Source organism: Carassius gibelio, chromosome B15 (assembly GCF_023724105.1).
Source record: "Carassius gibelio isolate Cgi1373 ecotype wild population from Czech Republic chromosome B15, carGib1.2-hapl.c, whole genome shotgun sequence".
NCBI classification, from domain to species: Eukaryota; Metazoa; Chordata; class Actinopteri; order Cypriniformes; family Cyprinidae; genus Carassius; species Carassius gibelio.
Window position 1 is genome coordinate 3078284 of NC_068410.1, and position 20160 is coordinate 3098443.

Here is a 20160-nt window from a genome sequence, read left to right on the forward strand (position 1 = left end):
TTAATATATTTACCATAGAAAATGTAAAAAATATCTTTACTTAATATCCTAATGATTTTTGGCATAAAAGAAAAATTGATTATATTGACCCATGCAATGTTTTTTTTGCTATTGCTACAAATATACCCCAGAGACTTCAGACGGGTTTTGTGCTTTTAGATTACTTAATGAATATGAATAAAAATTATATGAATAATTAATACTAAAACAATATATAGAGAGAGACTTAAAGTACACAAAATTAAAAATGATAGAAATAAGTTTAAACTGAAGCATTAAAATCCATATTTGTGACAAAAATTAATTAAACCTATCTGTAGTAATATTAAAAAAGGAATAAAAATGACAAAATTATTACATGTAAAATAAAAAAATGACAATTATAGAAAATATAATATAGAAATTATATTCAAAATAATAATAAAATAATAGTAATAAATACCTAAATAAATAAATTTCCCAAATAATAATATTAAAAAAGTAATACAAATGACAAAAGAATTAAAAAATGTAAAATAAAAGATCAAATTAAATAAAATGTATATAAAATGTGATATATAAATGTAAACCATTAATATATATAAAATAATAATATAAAACAAATTCAATTCAAAATATTAATATAAACTATAAAAGTATATAAATAATACTTCCCTTATGAAACAAAAATATATTGCAGTATATTGGAAAATATCATGTAATATATTACGCATATATTCTTATATATATTTATTTTTTCCAATATATTGCAATATATTGAAAGTGGCAATCATTTGTATATTTTGCAATATATTATATAATATATGTATCATCAATATATTATTAAATGTATTCAAATATATAAAATATTAGAAAATAAAAAGGGAAAATAATATATTACAATATATCACAATATATTTTATGAAATATATTGGTTAATATATTTTCCTTTGTAAGGGTTAAATAACACTTCACAGTACAAACTAAAGATTGTCCAGGAGAGTCAATAACCAGCTGTCTAACAAACAACTAGTGGATTGTGGAGGTTAATTAGTGCCAACTTCTCGCAACTATTTACTAAAACTGGGCTATTATTTACCATTTGATTCCAAACACGGATATTTTATTTAATAATTATTGATTAATGATTCATAAGCGCTATTCTGATCTTGTCTTGTGAGCTGCTTCGTCCTCAGCTGGCATTGATTCCAAGGACGCTGCAGCAGATTTTGCCTTTGTCCTTGTGTTTGAGTTGATTCCCCGAGCGCTGAGGAGGTTTATCAGACTCACAGACACTGGGCTTGACCTCACACCTCTCTCAGCAGATCTGCATTGCGGATCCTTTGGCTAAAACGTCTGCAATCGCTCGCTCAACACATGGTCACAGGGGAAAGTCTGGCTTGTGTTCAGAAGTGTAAAGTACTTGGGTAAATGCAACCAATTATTGTATCTTTTCGGGTACTTTGTAGTCGAGTACCAAAGATATAAGTAACTTTACTCTCTACTTCACTACATTTTTAAATGACAATCTACTCTTTACTCTTTTTTTCCACATTACATTTTGCATGACACCTAGCTTTTCTGAAACAGTTTATTTATGCTACAAAAGATGTGATGTTGCCAACTACAGGGCACTGGAAGTACTACACTTACGAAAGGAAAATATATTTACCAATTTATTTCTTAAAATATATTGTGATATATTGTAATATATTATTTTCCCTTTTTATTTTCTAATATTTTATATATTTGAATACATTTAATAATATATTGATGATACATATATTATATAATATATTGCAAAATATACAAATGATTGCCGCTTTCAATATATTGCAATATATTGGAAAAAATACACATATTTAAGAATATATGCCTAATATATTACATGATATTTTCCAATATACTGCAATATATTTTTGTTTCATAAGGGTATATCTTGTGCATTTTGCCCTTTCCAAAACTTGCCTTTTTTGAAGGATATTGTTTTTTGTTTTTGCAATTTTGAGGCGTTCAGTTTTATGTTGGTTTCAGAAAACAAGCGTGATTGCTGTCCTCACAAATCATCTCTTTCATGCTTTTTTATTTTTGTATTTTTTTGTGTGTGTGTGTGTTTTCTGTGCTTTGTCTCGGACTTTTATGTCACTTCATTTCTCCCGTGGTGCTTGTATTCAGTTTATATCTTATCTTATCTGTATCTTATCTTAGCTTGTTAGCCTCCTGTAGACTGTATATACAGCCCTAGTGTTTCTTTAGTTCTTTGTTGAATGTAATGGTTGTCTGTTTACCCGTCCTTCTGTTCTTTGTTCCCTGTGGTTTTTGGCATATTGTTTGTTCTAGCTTTTCCATGAAATGCCTTGCCTCTGCATATTTCCTCAGCTTCTCCACAATGTTACAGTTGTTGACTGCCATGTCTCTTTAATTTGTGCCTTTATTTAGTAAAGTTCAAGTAAAATACTTAAGCACTGTTGAAATCTTAAAATTTGACTCAAACTGCAGCTGACTTTTGCCTAAAAACACCCCTTTAAACAGGAAGACACTTTTCTGACGTGTAAAACAACCAGTCACAAGTTTGTCTTAAAATAAAAAGCTAAAAAGCATTTCTACAGAAAACAGAGGAGAAATAATCAGAAATGCATGTAGATCAAGTGTGAGTGATATTGACAAAAATAAATAATAATAATAATAATAATAATAATAATAAAATCTAAATATTGACATTGTCAATGGTGAAAATTTGACAATATTTTGCAGTTACGAAAATAAAGTTAAAACTAATTTCCAGAAGTATTTTACCTTTATAACATAATTCACTTTATTTGATGTGTGCATAATATTTTGTCATATTAATATAATCAATAAATTAGGGTAATTTATTAAGATTAATAAGACAATATATTCTGTTACCAAATAGCATTATATCAGTATGAATAAAATAAATTTTTGCATTGCAAAAGAAGCACTGCAATTACCGCTGCATAAACAATTCTATGAGAAATTAATATTTTATTGAAATATTTTTTTTTTAATTATAAAATTAAATGATAATTTAAGTAAGTCATTGAAGTCATTTATTCAACCAGTTCATTCTAACTGGACCCTGCTGATTCATTCAGAAAAAAAATGTTTCATAAATAATATGAATACTAAAATATAATTTTATTTAAACAAGAAATTATACTTTAAATGAGAAAGTCATTGCAGTCATTTATTCAACCAATTTCTTCTAAAGTCTGATTCATTCAGATTAATGTTTTAAAATAATACTTTGAACATTGAAACTAAATGATCATTTAAATATGAAATTAAAACTTGCACTGTCTTAATGAGTGAGTCATTTATTCAAACGATTCATTTAAACAGCTGATTCATTCAAGAACTGTATTTATTAATGGATCATTGAATCATTGATCCATCAAATGAGTGATTCATTCAAGAACAAAGCAAGTAACAGTATTTAAAAAGTTCATTAACAAAAACAGATAACTAGGCCTATGTTTTTAACAATTTTCTAAAATCATATTTTTTATCGTGCATTCCAATTATTCTCGATCAAGCTGCAGTTGGGTTATTCTGATTAGAAAAAACTAACTAACACAATAAAACACAATAAAAACATGATAACATGAGTTTATCTGTTTTTGCAAATAAACTCTTCATTTATGAATGGATGATTCACTTTGATTCATTGAAATTGATGATTTATTCAAGAAGGATGCTATAGGGATTGTCTTTATGAATGGATGATTCAATCAATGATTCGTTCAAAGGCAATTGATTCAGACACAAAAAAAACGACAAACGACTGATTTGTATCTTTAAATGATTTAAAGCCAAAAAATGCTAAAGACAAGTCCAGACATCAGTTAATCATAATATCGACCAACTTGTCTTGTTTAACCACACTGAATTATTAAATTGAGCTCTGTAGGCAGATCATTTATTTTGGGGAAAATATATATATATATTTCTTAATGTTGGTCATTGAAAAATGCAATTTTTTTTTTTAAAGTGTAAAATGTACTTACATTTCGCTGCTCGTGATAGTCGTTCTGTTCGTCACTGTTCTTCACTGCTAGCTAGCGTCCGTTGGTTAGCGTGTTTCTGTTACAGCAGTGCTGGAATCCACTGGGCTCGCTAATGTTAACAGCACAGTTGAACTAACATCTCCACTTCTGCTGGCACGCTCACTTCAGCCGAGAAACAGACCATCTGTGGTCTGGACCGGACTAAGCCATCGGGTCCAGTGCTAAAGGACTGCATATGGCTCACTATTAAAAATAAAACATTTACATTTATGCATTTAGCAGACACTTTAATCCAAAGTAATTTTTAGTGCATCCAGGCTATCCATTTTTACCTATCATGTGTTCAATCATGTATGAGAAAAAAGTGTGAGACAGTTTGTAGTATGATATGCTAAACATTTTAACTGTAGCATGCCACCAACATGCATGTTTAAAAGTGAGCGACGCAGTTATTAACAATTTGTTAAATAAATGAATAGTTTATGAGACATCATGCAGTATGAAATTGGGGTAATTTGACTTTGCATAATAATAAAATATATAATATTATTATTATAAAAAATGTAAGGTGCCAAACCTAGTTTTTAATTATTTCACTCTTCAGTGATAAATCCAGACTTTTAAATAAAATATATATAAAATAAAATAAAAAAACATACAAATTTGAATTGGAAAAGTGTGTTCAAATTAAAAAGAATCGCTAAAATAAAATTCTGTCCATTTTTTTTCTATTGTAGAATATGTTACTTTCTTTCACAGAAATGTCACATTATGGAATAAAACTGCATATGCACGTTGACTTTGAAATTATTCAGTGTATTCAAAATTGTACAATGTAAAAAAATATTAAACTATATTTATTTAAATGTTTTCAAATATTGCTAAATTACACAACTACATATAGCACTCAATTATTTGAGCCATTTTGCTAACTGATATTCTACAATATTTTAAAATGTTACAGTAATTTTTATAACAGTATTTTTAATATTTTAAAATATTTACATATAAAAACATATATTTAAAAAATGTAATATAAAATATATTTTGAGTCATTTTGCGAACTGACACAGAATTTCTCCGAACTCTTGCCTTTTGAAGACTCTCATGCACCGTGCTTTGGTTGAACCTGTGTATTTAGTTGCACATCACATGTCTATACATTCACAGTGTGTTTGAAAAGCAGCACGGAGCGAGAGGCAAGCGTCCGTCCGTCCATCCGTTCTGTCCACACACAGACTGGGGTTTGTGTACAGAGGATTCTCCAGCTCTCTGCTGCCAGTCTGTGTTTACTCACAGGACAGCTGGTGCCATTTCATTATTGTGTGTGTGTGTGTGTGTGTGTGTGTGTGTGTGTGTGTGTGAGCTCACGGTCATCTGTGGTTTGTCTGTGTTGTGGTTTGTGCCCTATCAGTTGTTCTGAACCTGCTCACACACACACACACACACACACACAGAGGCGCATTGGATGTTGCATTTGTCCTGATGTCCAAAGTCCTGCGGTGTGACTAAGGGCCAATTTAAAGGACATCTGTTGCTCTTGGCTGACATAACTGGCACACGGATGCAGAATACACACGGGATGCTTGGACAGAGCGCAAACACACACCTGTAGAAACACACACACACACACACACAGAGTCTGGAAAGGTGAATGTGGCTTCCTACTTTTTTAGTATTGACATAAAATTAATTTAGTTTTCCACACATTGGCAGATATAATAGATTCAGTGTTATTTTAGTATCTTCAAGGTACTATTAGTTTTTATTTATATTTTGAATGTGCTTTTATCTTGTATTTTTATTTAAATTTTAGTTCAAGTTTAAAGGTCCCGTTTTTCACGCTTTTTTGAAGCTTTGATTGTGTTTACAATGTGCAATATAACATGTGTTCATGTTTCGCGTGTAAAAAAACACAGTATTTTTCACACAATTCACCTATCTGTATACTGCTGTTTTCACTGTCATAAAAACGGGCTGATGACTTCCTTGTTCTATGAAGCCTCTCTGAATAAGAATATGAATATGAATACGTAACGAGTTCTGATTGGGCCAGCGGTACCTGTGTTGTGATTCGACAGCAGCTGAGAGCAGGATGCCCTCCTGGTAACGTGATTGGGCTAGAACGCACGTGCTGGAGATGTATTTATAATCACAGGAGCGTTTTTACTGACGAGGTGTGCTTGAAAACCGCATTGTCTTTTTGCACAGCCCTACCATCTAGTTAACAAAGCTAAACAGCGTTGCCCTTTGTGTAATAAGTTACAGAAACTGTTAAACGCACCAACTTAAATAATAAAATACACTTACCGGTTGTGGTCCAGACAAAGAGGGAACTGCTCCATCTTTCAAGAATAATCTTTGTGCAAATCCAGCATTAAACCAATTGAGATTGAGAAAGTTGTCCTCAACAAGCTGTCCTCAGCAAATTGAGCTGCACATAGTTTTACATGTGCATTATAATTTTCGGGAACCGAGTTAAACATAAATTGTAACCATTAATCTCCAAGTACAGCGTCCCTGGGAAGCCCAAACAAAGATGATTGGATTCAGAGATGAAAAAAACAGCGTTTCAACAACATGGCGACAAACACAAACAGCTCTTCCTTCTTCTCCGTCGGGAGCGCAACAAGGCCACGCCCCCTGTTTGTGTATTCATGTGGGCGGTGGTTAGTCAAAAAAACTATTTTAGTGATGTCATTACTGCAGGAACTAGAGGGATGTAGTCCAAACGGGTCGTTTTTTGTAGGCGAATTCTATTAAATCAAATATCTCGCTTGGCATTGAACTTTGAGCTTTAGAATTTTACAGATATTATTTATACTCTAACAACAACATTACACACTAACTAAAGTTTAAAACATGGAATCACGAAGAAGGGGACCTTTAAGTAATGTTGTTGTGTGCTTTTGTTGTTTTTTAATATTTACATAGTTTTTTTTTTATTTCAGGTTTAGCATGTTATTTAGTACATAAACTTAAAACTTATTTAATTTACATAAAGACATATTGGAGTATTATTGAGATGCTTTTAGTTTTTAATCAATATTTCAAATGAATGTTTATTTAAAAATTTTGGTTTATAAATGTAGTATTTTTGTGTTTTTGTCATTTTTATGATTCATTAATTTAAGAAAAATGTCTATACATTTTTATTACTTTTTTATTTCAGTTTTAGATATTTAACAACAAAATAAATGAAAAAATATATATATTAAATTAAAAATTACATTTATGCATTTAGCAGACTCTTTTATCCAAAGCGACTTAATCAAATTAATCAAAATGTAGATATATTCTCAGTAACAAAAATATTTTTTACTGTTTTAACTAATAATTAGATGGAGTTCTCAGTTATTTCTCTTGGAAATTTCAACGTTGAGCTATTATCTGATTTACGTTGCATTTACGATGTTTTTTTTTTTCATTTAATTGCATAGTTTATTTTTTTTATTTTGGCAGACACAAGGGAGTTCTCAGTTATTTCTCATCTTTGTCTCCCATTTTTTTTAATATTAAATAGACAATGAAGACAATTGTTGACATACAGTACTAGTAAAGAGACGTTATTAGACTTAAGTTGCATCTTACTTTTTAGTACTTGCATGAAATAGTCACAAAAGAGATAATTGTTGGATACAGAGCTATTATCAGATCATTTGCACTTGGAAGAATCTGAAATGCTTGAGTTTGGGATCTCTGACTTTTGTCTGCAGACAGTGCAATCTAAAAGTCATTTGTGTCAATTGTTGCTCTGTTCAGTTTTACTGCTGATATAAGTGAGATTTACCAATGTGTGCTATAAGCATGTTTAGGTGATGGTGTACAGCCGCATTAGAGTGTTTTGGTGTTGTTGTTGTCAGGATATGCCATCCTGCAGGCCATCATGGAGAAGGCGGGTCAGAACGGTTGGCAGGTCAGTGCCATCTGCGTGGAGAACTTCAACGACGCCAGTTACCGAAGACTGCTGGAAGACCTGGACCGAAGACAGGAGAAGAAGTTCGTCATCGACCTCGAGGCAGAACGACTCCAGAACATTCTGGAACAGGTGAGGATGACGTCCAGTGCATCACAAAGCAAAGTCAACATGTAATAAAAACCATCCCATTTACTTCCTTAACAGGCAAGTTTAACAATTACAAGTAAATTTTTCTTCATAACATGTAATTGTTATTTCTAAAACAATCATATTTATTATTAAATTAGAATGAATATTTAATATAAAATAATTACAATAATAATTATTTAATATAAAAATTCATGAATTAATATAAATGTATAAATGCATACATTTATTGATTTATTTATATATATAGTTCAATAAAAAAAATATATTTAATATAATTTTCAGGATTTTTTTGTATTGATTTAAAAAATGTAATTTAATTTCAAATATTACACAACATCATTGTTTTTACTGTATTTTTTGATCACATCAATGCAGATTTAATGAGCAGAAGAGACATAAAGTATAAAAAAAATTATAATTCTTAATATTTCACTTAATGAGACTCTTATCGGGCGATAAAAAATATCGCAGTTAATCTATTCTCAAAGTTGGGTTGGGATCTGGGTCTATACTACGCGAGCTATGATGACTTTCATCTATGTCGAAAGCGCATTATTGTAGCGCGAAAGTACATTAATATAATGCGCGAGCGCAAATCTCTCTGCTTGCGCGCGGGAACTGGGCGCAGTGTTGCCAATTTAGCGACTTTGTCGCTAGATTTAGCGACTTTTCAGACCCTCTCAGCGACTTTTTTCCAAAAAAGCGACTAGCGACAAATCTAGCGACTTTTTTTTGACAGACCTTATTTAGTCTCTGAGACTCTCCGGTACTGCAGCACGAGCTCTCTCTCTCGCTCTCTCTCCCAGCGTGCGCACACGCCTCTCTCTCTCTGCATCTGCTCTATTCAACGAGCAGAGAGGAGCAGCACTTTCAGTTAAAAAAAGATATTCTGTTGCTTCCGACTCTATTTTACATACAAGTATAGCCAAAATCACAGTACAATCATTATCTTAATCTTATGTGTATGTGATTTCATTAGACAATGTCGTGAATAGGATTTTAGTGCAGAGATTAACATCTTTGAGACCTGGTATGTAGTATTAATGGACCGCTTTTCAGTCATTATAATATTAATTCCATTGTCAGACAAAAGAAACATTAACATATAATAATAAAAAACGTTTTATTGAGAAATTTGGCTGCATTAAAATGCAGTACATGAGCACAGAAAGTGCAAAATAATATGACGCACTTACGTCATGAATATGCTAATTAGCATATGACGTCATCTAGCGGCATTTAGCGACTTTTCAGGCACGGTTTAGCTACTTTCCATTGAAAGAAGTTGGCAACACTGACTGGGCGCGCGCTCTCAGATACACGTTGCTCTTGTAAGAATATTCTCTGGGCTCGCTCATCAGAGAGTATGCATGCACTTAAAAATGAGAGCGAGCGCGAGCAGAGAGATTCGCGTTCCGCACATTATATTCCGCGCTGGAGGAGAGAGATTCGCGCATTATATTAATGTACTTTCGCGCAACAATAATGCGCTCTTGACATTTGACAGGGAAAAAACGCCATAAAATAAAGCCATATTTTGGAAACAGGAGATGTGAGCCCCTGGTCTAATGCACCACCTGTCTTGAGAAACCCGTTCTCAAAGACTTAACGTTACTTTTAGTCATTCATTTATTTGGGTAACACACATATTCTGAATGGATGAAAAGTTTAGAGCCCTACTGATGATTAAGTCTAGAGTGTGTCCACCTTTGTGTGTGGGTCCATGTACATGCTGAATCGACAGGTAAAAAAAAAAAGCCTCAAGTCCAAATATTCATTTATCACCAATTAACTGTTTGACAAACACTTCCTGCTTCGATGTCCAGATCTGAATTTAAAAAAAATCTCAAACATGCTACGAAGTCCCGATCTGAATCAACAGAGTCGCGAACATGCTTCGAAGTGCCGATCTGAATCAACCGAGTCGCGAACAGGCTCCGAAGTGCCGATCCGAATAAAAGGAGTCGCGAACAGGCTCCGAACTGCCGAACCGAATCAAGCGAGTCGCGAACATGCTCCGAAGTCCCGATCCAATTCAACCGAGTCGCGAACATGCTCCGAAGTGCCGATCTGAATCAACCGAGTCGCAAACAAAAAAATATATATATATTCTAAGTAAACAACAAGTTTCGCCCAAGTTTAGTAAACATTTTTTATTGAGACTATAAAAAATAATTCTGCATCTATTTTTAGGTGTGCCAGCTGCCACTGTTCTGAATGCCTTCGGCAGAATTCAAATGAGACATTTTAATCTAGATTAATCTAGATCAATTTCAAGATTACAGTGAGATTAATCTAGATTTAAAAAATTAATCTATGCCCACCACTAATATATATATACATATATATATATATATATATATATATATATATATATATATATATATATATACATACATACATAAATATATATATGCCATCCTGCAGGCCATCATGGAGAAGGCGGGTCATACATACATACATATATATATATATATATATATATATCAACGGAGTCGATATATATACATATATATATATATATATATATATATATATATATATATATATATATATATATGTATGTATATATACATATACATACACATATATACATATAAATACATTTATATACATATACATATATATACTAGCATTTAGAAGTTTGTGGTCAGTGCCTTATTTTTTGTTAGTTTTTTTGAAAGAAGTCTTAAACATAGTAAAAAATATACTATTGATACTATTGTAATTTTGTTAAATGTAATTTATTTCTCTAATTGCAAAGCCGATTTATATATATATATATATATATATATATATATATATATTTTTTTTTTTTTCTCGGCTTTGCAATTACAGAAATAAATTACACTTAACAAAATTACAAAATGAACTGCAACAGAAAACAGGTAATTTCAATTTTAATAATAATCAAAGTAATTTCTCAATAGTATATTTTTTACTATGTTTAAGACTTCTTTCAAAAAAACAAACAAAAAATAAGGCACTGACCACAAACTTCTAAATGCTAGTATGCATTAAACGGTGAAGCAGCTCCATGTTTTTTTATGCTAATGATGATCAACATGAGCAGCAGAAGGTGTCTCTATACATCTGATCTATGAACTCTGCGATTGCAGGCCATGTTTGATTGTTGCATGCTCCGTTTGTTCCTCAGGCAGACCTCTGAGGTGCCCATCTATCAGCCTGACAGCAGACTTGGCAGATACAGCCAGACACACACACACACACTCACACACACACACCGTCTCGCAGTTTGACATAGTCAAGTACAACTTCAACAGAATGTTCTCTCTACATGCCCTGAGTCCTGCCAGCAAGTTCCTCGAGCAGATGTGGATCTGGCCTCAGCGTCTGCTGATCTCACACAGACACTGCTTACACATTAGACAAATCTCACATCCAGCAAAAGATATCGATCATTGTTACATTTTGATTGTAAAACACATTTGAAAAAGACAATTTCCTGAAAGTAGTAGTTCATCCAAAAATGTAAATTTGCTGGATATATCCTCACCTCACCATCCGAGATGAGTTTGTTTCTTCATCAGATTTGGAGAAATGTAGCATTTCTCTTAATCTTGTGGATTATTGTGATGTTTTTATCAGCTGTTTGGACTCTCATTCTGACGGCACCCATTCACTGCAGAGCATCCATTGCTGAGCAAATGATGGAATGCTACATTTTTTACTTAAAATGTTTTTCTATTCAAACCATTGCTTCTGGCTAGTCCATAATCAGTAATATTTCTTCCTCCAATGAAAAAGTTTTTACAAGATTGATTTGCATCAATTCTAATTGGTGGAGAGTTTGCAGAATTATGGGTAATGTAGTTTCTTGGCAGGAATTCAGCTGTTGAACACATTTACAAGCTTAATTTAAAATAATGCAGGCTGATGGCTTCAACAAAAGCATATACCATCGATTAACAACCTCACAGTGGTCTGTCTTTAAAGGTTGTTTATTCAAATTTGAACTGCATCCTATTTGCCACAGTAACACAAATTCATCATATTCACAGGAAAGCAATTCTGAAATGGCAATGTCTTGGAACCTAAACTCTATTTATATGGCTGAATATATTGGCTGAATTACTGAAGGTAATGACTGAAAGTCTTTACTCATTACATATATGTCTTTCTCTCTCTCCGTCTCAGATTGTCAGCGTGGGCAAACATGTGAAAGGATACCACTACATCATCGCTAACCTGGTGAGTGCTGGCGCGCTTCATCCAGTGATGGAGGGCTGGAGGAAATTAACAAATGTAGAAGACAGCGTGTCCTCTGGCTGTAATTCTCTGCGACAGAACTTCACTTTCCTGAAGAAATCCAGAATGCAGTATTACATTTGGGCACAATGATTGCTGATCAAACACACCATTTTCACCTGCTGGATGATCATGCACATGTAAAATCCTACAGAATTTAAACAGAGACTTGAAGACACGGGACTTTTTTTTTTTTTTTTTGTGGTTTATTAAGAAACCACGTAACAACCACCCAGAACACAACAGCTCTAAACACATCTTTTTGGAATTATTTTTTAATCTAAAACTTATTTTAATTAATTCATTTTTTATATATGTAAAGTACTTAATTTTTTATTAACTTAATATGTTTTTTTACATATTTGTTAATAATTAAAATATATCATTTTAATTAATTTAATATATTATATTTAATATAATGTAATACATTTTAACACATTTAACATAACATTTCTATGTATTTGTAAATACAATTTTCCCATTCTTTTTTTTAAATATAGAATTTATTTTAATATCATTTAATTATAATTTTGTTGTATTTGTTTGTATCATTCTCTTATTAATAGGATTGGATCACCTAGCAACCACATCAAACACCCTAACCACATAGCAACAAACTAAACATCACTCAGAACGTCTTAGCAACCATAAATCAATGCCCTGGCAACACTGCACCTCTCACATCTTTTTTTTTTATATATCTGTATTTATCTTTCTCTAATTAATCTGTGTGAATAACGTAGCAACTACCCAAAACACCCTAGCAACACGATGATGAGTTTAGCACCTCTCATCAACTGTAAAACTCAATGTGGATGATAAATTCATCTGAACTGCTAGTTTCTCTAAAGGAATTTGCAGTCTTGTTCAGTTTCGGAGACTCTGACTATGACGGACTGCTGAACCTGAACTTTGTTACGTTGTGATTTATTGTTGCTTATTTAGTTTCGGGCCTTCGTGACGTATTCTGCGTTGACATTTGTTAGCGTCAGCATCTGGGACATTAAGAAATCTTATGACTCAATCTGTCTCACATTCATTCCATCAATCTCCCCCTTTTCCACCTCTTTATCTTCTGAATGAATCGGCTGCATTCGCTCTGACTCTGATCAGCTCTTTATCTTTGTCTCGGCAGGGATTTAAAGACATTTCTCTTGAGAGGTTTATGCACGGCGGGGCAAACGTCACTGGTTTCCAGTTGGTGGATTTCAGCAAGCCGATGGTGATCAAACTAATGCAGCGCTGGAACAAACTAGATCAGAGGGAGTATCCAGGATCCGAGAGCCCACCCAGGGTACGCAAATACATTTACAACATAATTAAACACCAATGCAAACACTTTTGTGCACACTTGATTTTTCAGCACCCAATTCACTAAAGGAATTAGCGCAAACGTGCTCAGAGATCTGTGCTAAACACTATTGAATCAATTAGCAGAATAAATCCTTATCTACTCAAACAGCATGTTTCGAAATCTGCCGGCGAATGGAGGGTTGGTTTATATCAGGTTGGATCCCTGATAATCCTGTCGGACGCATGTGGCGGACATGTGGCCAGACACAGATGTTTAGCCAATCAAACTGTGACAGGACACATTCTTCGTCAAGCTTTAGCCAATGAGATTTAACGAGCAGCTGTCCAAGCAATATCTGAGTCAATTAAACCATGACAGACTGAAGCCGGAGCCATGTTTAAGCCGTCTGTTGGGGAATGTGTGTAATAAAGTCTAAATACAAGTAAATACATGGATTAAGTTGTGTTTTGAAGACTAGGAAACCATTCTAGTATTCTAGTCTCATTTCCGAGAGACAAATCATTTATGAAGATTCACAATGAAGGAAAAACATTAATAGTTTATTAAAATAAATAAATATATATAGCTTCAAACTGTATTTAATAATTATGTATTTATACATACAGTACACATACAGTGTCTACCATTTAAAGTAAATTATATTCATATAAAAAAAAAATACCACAAATTATATATATATATATATATATATATATATATATATATATATATATATATATATATATATATATATATATATATATATATATATATATATATATATATATATATATATGTATGTATATATATAAACACACACATACAGTGCAAGGTAGTAAATAGTTACAAGTAATCTGGATCAGATTCCAATTATGTATATTCTATTACATTTCAAAGTGCTTATAATCAGATTACAATTACTTTTATTATAGGTTTCACAATTCAATATTATTTACACAATGGCAGTAAATTAATAAGAAGTACTGATTTGCTCTAATTCTTCTATTTTCTCTTAAACTTTAGTAAAACATATTATATACTAAATATAATTTATACTAAATAAATAATAAAGTAATAAAAAATAATTTTAGTATATTTAAGTAAAATGCATGTAAAAGTTTACTAATCAACTCCTGTTCTTTATCTTTATCTTAATATTATTAAGATGTTTGTTAAAAAAACTTTAGATATTTTTAAGACTTATTTATTTTAATTCAAGACTTTCTCTAGCTTTAAATTTAAAGCAGCAGTCTGTAACTTTTTAATGTATCCTTTTGATGGTGTATTGTAATCCAGAATGGATTATGTGTTTATGAAACACGTTAATTAAATTAAATTATACACCAGTTTTAAATATACTTCTGATTACAGATAGCCTGGGATTACACAAGGTTTGTATTTTAAAGACAACCAGTTTAAAGGGAGTGTAGTTTGCTTTTTGGGTTAAAATAATTTCTTAATATGAATTCTACAAGCTTATACACAATATCCTCATAGTCACGCAATTCTGATAGTTTTAACATTAATAATCTGAGAATAAAGTATAACAATAATAATAATTTATTGTTAATTGATCGTTAGATTAAATTGGCAGCACAATTTATTGTATTGCTTTTTTCCTCACTTGGTCAGAACAAACGTGGCAGACTTGTTACTTGTTCAGATGACAACATGAGGTGAAGATCCTTATTTGGGTCATATATTCCAAGATATAAGCTATATCTTTGATTACTTAGTATAGGATTCACACCGGTGCAATGACTGACTGCCACACACACATACTCATCGAAACATTAGATTAATTCACACTGGAGCCGTGCCAGAGTACAACCAACGCAAGGTTAAGTTAATTCTGCAAGTAACTGCAATTCCAGGTTTTCAAACAGAGATGGCGGTAAAGAGGCAAAACATATGGACTGCAGCTTTAATAATTATGTATTTATATTTATTTATATGTCTAAATATTTTATTTTTTTAACGACCAGTTGGAATTTTTCTTATTCTCACACATGTTCCTAAATGCAGTTTGCAACATATAGTCGTAAATACTTAAATAAACATAATAATGCGTAAATAAAGTGAACTGGTATCACATAAAATATATTACAGTTCTCCATAACTAGAAAAAAAAACCAAATATTCTCATTAAGATGATTTTGTGCTGCAAAACCTCACCTCTTCGTGCTGTCCTCAGTTCAAAAACCTCTGTTGATAACATGGAGCTCCTTCTCTACTCCCATTGATTAGCACTACCATCTTGCAGTCCTTGCTATAAATTACCAGAGCAACATCAGACCAATCTTTACGGGTTCATTAGAGCACACTTTACAGGCAAGAGCTCTTCCTCGCTCTTGATTTGCAGCATCTTGCTCGCTGACTCCCCTTTTAATGATTGTTGTTTGTTCCTGTCTTTCCCTCAATGTTAATTGGATGTTATTATGCCTCTGCTAGAACCATAAATCTTGATTTCCACTGATCAAGTTCATTCATAACAACCAGTGTCAGTGCAGACCCAGCCACTGAGACTCGTTCTGTCTTATTGGGACGATCTACTTATGCAAATAGCCATGCTTTTGTATTTGTTTATGGAAATAACAACAGATGAAAATCCATTTTGATTGTTGAGCATTTTTTCTCATCACTAGATACCTCATAAAGAGAAAAACGATGCACAGTTTTCCCCAGCAATCACTCCGGATCTTTACTGCTCTGTACCAACAATCTGTACTGCTTTACAGCTAAATAGCTTTTCCAGTAACAAGTAGCAACGGTGCTACATTGCAGTTTTATGTCACATTGCATTACGCACACAGCCTTACAAGCGAGCAAGCGTAGACAATAATCAATGCACTCACCTAGAATGCCCTCTCTGCTGCATTTACATCTACTTTAGGCACTAGTACGGCTCTGTATTATACTTGATATGTGATTGTAAACAGGAAGTATGGGTAATGTAGTGTGAATGAAGTAAAGGCAAAGTTTTATTTTTACCTCCTCAGTACTCATCATCACTGACGTACGATGGTGTGCTAGTGATGGCGGAGGCATTTCGGAATCTGCGCAGACAGAAGATCGACATCTCTCGCAGAGGCAATGCTGGAGACTGTCTGGCCAACCCAGCTGCTCCTTGGAATCAGGGCATCGACATGGAACGGACTCTGAAACAGGTGAGAGCGGGTGGGATTGTGAAGGACAGGTGAGAGTTGATGGGATGCTGTGAGCCAGGTGAGAGTAGGCGAGACTCTGTACAACAGGTGGAAGTGGGCGGTACTCTGTACAACAAATGGGAATGGGTGGAACTATGTACGGCAGGTGGGAATGGGTGGGATTCTGTACTGCAGGTAGGAATGGGCGGGACTCTGTACAACAAATGGGAATGGGTGGAACTATATACGGAAGGTGTGAATGGGCAGGACTCTGTACGGAAGGTGGGAATGGGTGGGATTCTGTACGGAAGGTGAGAATGGGTGGAACTCTGTACGACAGGTGGGAATGGGCAGGATTCTGTATGGCAGGTGGGAATGGGTGGGATTCTGTACCGCAGGTAGGAATGGGTGGGACTCTGTACAACAAATGGGAATGGGTGGAACTATATACGGAAGGTGTGAATGGGCAGGACTCTGTACGGAAGGTGGGAATGGGTGGAACTCTGTACGGAAGGTGAGAATGGGTGGAACTCTGTACGACAAGTGGGAATGGGCAGGATTCTGTATGGCAGGTGGGAATGGGTGGGATTCTTTACTGCAGGTAGGAATGGGCGGGACTCTGTACAACAAATGGGAATGGGTGGAACTATGTATGGCAGGTGTGAATGGGTAGGATTCTGTATGGCAGGTGGGAATGGGTGGGATTCTGTACTGCAGGTAGGAATGGGCGGGACTCTGTACAACAAATGGGAATGGGTGGAACTATGTACGGCAGGTGTGAATGGGTAGGATTCTGTATGGCAGGTGGGAATGGGTGGGATTCTGTATGGCAGGTGGGAATGGGTGGGATTCTGTACTGCAGGTAGGAATGGGCGGGACTCTGTACAACAAATGGGAATGGGTGGAACTATATACGGAAGGTGTGAATGGGCAGGACTCTGTACGGAAGGTGGGAATGGGTGGAACTCTGTACGACAGGTGGGAATGAGCAGGATTCTGTATGGCAGGTGGGAATGGGTGGGATTCTGTACTTCAGGTAGGAATGGGCGGGACTCTGTACAACAAATGGGAATGGGTGGAACTATGTATGGCAGGTGTGAATGGGCAGGATTCTGTATGGCAGGTGGGAATGGGTGGGATTCTGTACCGCAGCTGGGAATGGGCGGGACTCTGTACAACAAATGGGAATGGGTGGAACTATATACGAAAGGTGTGAATGGGCAGGACTCTGTACGGAAGGTGGGAATGGGTGGAACTCTGTACGGAAGGTGAGAATGGGTGGAACTCTGTACGACAGGTGGGAATGGTTAGATTCTGTATGGCAGGTGGGAATGTTGGGATTCTGTATGACAGGTGGGAATGGGCGGGAGTCTTTTTGACAGTTCAGACTGGGCAGGAAGCTGTCTAAAAGATCAGAGTGGGAGACTAATGCAGATAAGACTGGGTGGGATAATGTCTGAAAAATGAGAGTGGGTGAGACTATATGACATTTGGGAATGGGCGGGATTATGTACGGCAGATGGGAATGGGCAAGACTTTACAACAAATAAGAATGGGTAGGACTTTGTACGTTAGGTGGGAATGGGTGGAACACTTTATAGCAGGTGTAAATGGGAATGAGACTGGGCAGGAGGCTGACTAAAAGACAAGTGTGAGAATCTAACACTGAAAGGCAGAGTGGGATGTTGTCTGAAAAATGAGAGTGGGTGAGACTCTACGACAGGTGGGATTGGGTGGGACTCTGTACTATGGGTTAGACTGGGGTAGAGGACTACCTGAAACTGCCGAACTGAAAGGCAGGTGTGGCTGGGTGGGACACTGTGAGCACCAGTAGGCTTTTGCGTTGAGAGCATGTGGAAACTGTGACATTACCGTGAGGGAAAAACCATCATCCAAAACAAACCATGGCTTACAGTCAGATTCAGTATATATTTATGATCCAGAATCAGATCCAGATGCTGAAACTGAACGAAAGCAGCAGCAGCAACGACTCACTCTGAGCGGGGCTCGAACCCATGTCTCCAGCATGGGAGGGGACGCACTAACAAGGAAGCAGAGATATTTGAAGCAGTTTTACTCACCGCCTGCGGTTCTAACACACGATCATGACCCTTTTTCGTTGGGATTGCATCATCCTTAAGAAATAAACGATATGCAAATCCGTCGTCAAACTGGGCCTTGTTTGTAAAACAAGCATCTTCGAAATGCAGGGAACAAACACAAACACTTGCACAACTCCGTTGATGCTCTGTAAAAATAAACTCCATCCACTGGTCCCTTAATGCTGTTTTTTTTGGTAATCTGTGCAGGGTTGTCTTGCCCTGGCAACCAAAAACACACTCCTTTTGTGACATTTCGCGACGCTCTCGCTCTGATCAGTGAAATGTCTGTGCTCAGCCTCGCTATACGGGAGCGCGCGCTCTTCTGGCAGACGTGCCCTTAGGACCCATATAAGGTCACACAGAGCCATACTCAAAAAAAACTTTCCGAAACTTGTGACAAACCGGAAGGAGTATTTTTGGAACAAAAATACTCCTTCAAACGTACAACTTAATTTTTGAAACTTTGTCCATGTTTAGCATGGGAATCCAACTCTTTAACAGTGTAAAAAACTCAGTATGCATGAAATAGCATTTCACCCCCCCCCCCTTTAATATTGCCTAAAATATCCAGGTTTTGGCTATTTGTACTGTGCTGGTTGATCGTTGTGATGCATTCATGAGAGCTATAAAGAGCAGAGCAGACGGCTCCTTATACTTTTGAATCGCTTTTACGTGTATGTTCGTTCGTTTGACTTGAAGGATTGTGGCGCACTTTGTTTTTATTTTTTTTGGATTTTTGCGCAGCGACGCTTCAAGTCAATCGAATGAACAAACACTTGCGCATATTTGCATAGCTTTGATTGGTTCCTCAGGATCTCACCTTCTCACATGCAGCCCCACGATTGGTCGACTATGTACAATACCTGCATGTTACTTGGTCAAGCTGCTCTGGATGTTTAAGGCATTATTAAAATTCTGGCTGGGACGTGTCCCATATGAACGGTGCATATGGTCACCCTAAGTCGAATGCACCTTATCTGTACGACAAGTTTGAGTAGGTGGGGCACTGTCTGACAGGTAAGAATGGGCAGGGCTCTGTTCGACAGGTGGGAGTGGATTTGATGCTGTTTGAAAGGTAAGAATGGGCGGGAATCCGTACTGAAGGTTGGAGTGGGGGGAACACTGTCTGATAGGTAAGAGTGGGTGGGACTCTGTACGACCAATGGGAGTGGGTGGGACTAAATGGGAGCTTGGCGAAAGAAGATGCGATGGATACATAAACTTGCTATCAAATCTGACATATTTAACTCATCTTTAATCCGCATAGCAAAAT

At 35.2% G+C, this 20160-nt stretch overlaps 1 protein-coding gene across 6 annotated transcripts in view; it reads left to right on the forward strand.

Moving 5' to 3' along the window:
* Window positions 1-20160, forward strand: part of LOC127973090 (glutamate receptor 4-like) — an 82644-nt gene that overhangs the window by 19272 nt on the left and 43212 nt on the right. For all 6 annotated transcript variants that reach the window (XR_008157245.1, XM_052577134.1, XM_052577130.1 and 3 more), the window contains exons 4-7: window positions 7871-8055; window positions 12235-12288; window positions 13481-13639; window positions 16639-16806. Coding sequence is in view for 5 of the 6 variants with exons in the window: in XM_052577134.1 (XP_052433094.1) it covers window positions 7871-8055; window positions 12235-12288; window positions 13481-13639; window positions 16639-16806 (566 nt within the window). In the remaining variant the exon portion in view is untranslated. The remainder of the gene's footprint in view (window positions 1-7870; window positions 8056-12234; window positions 12289-13480; window positions 13640-16638; window positions 16807-20160) is intronic.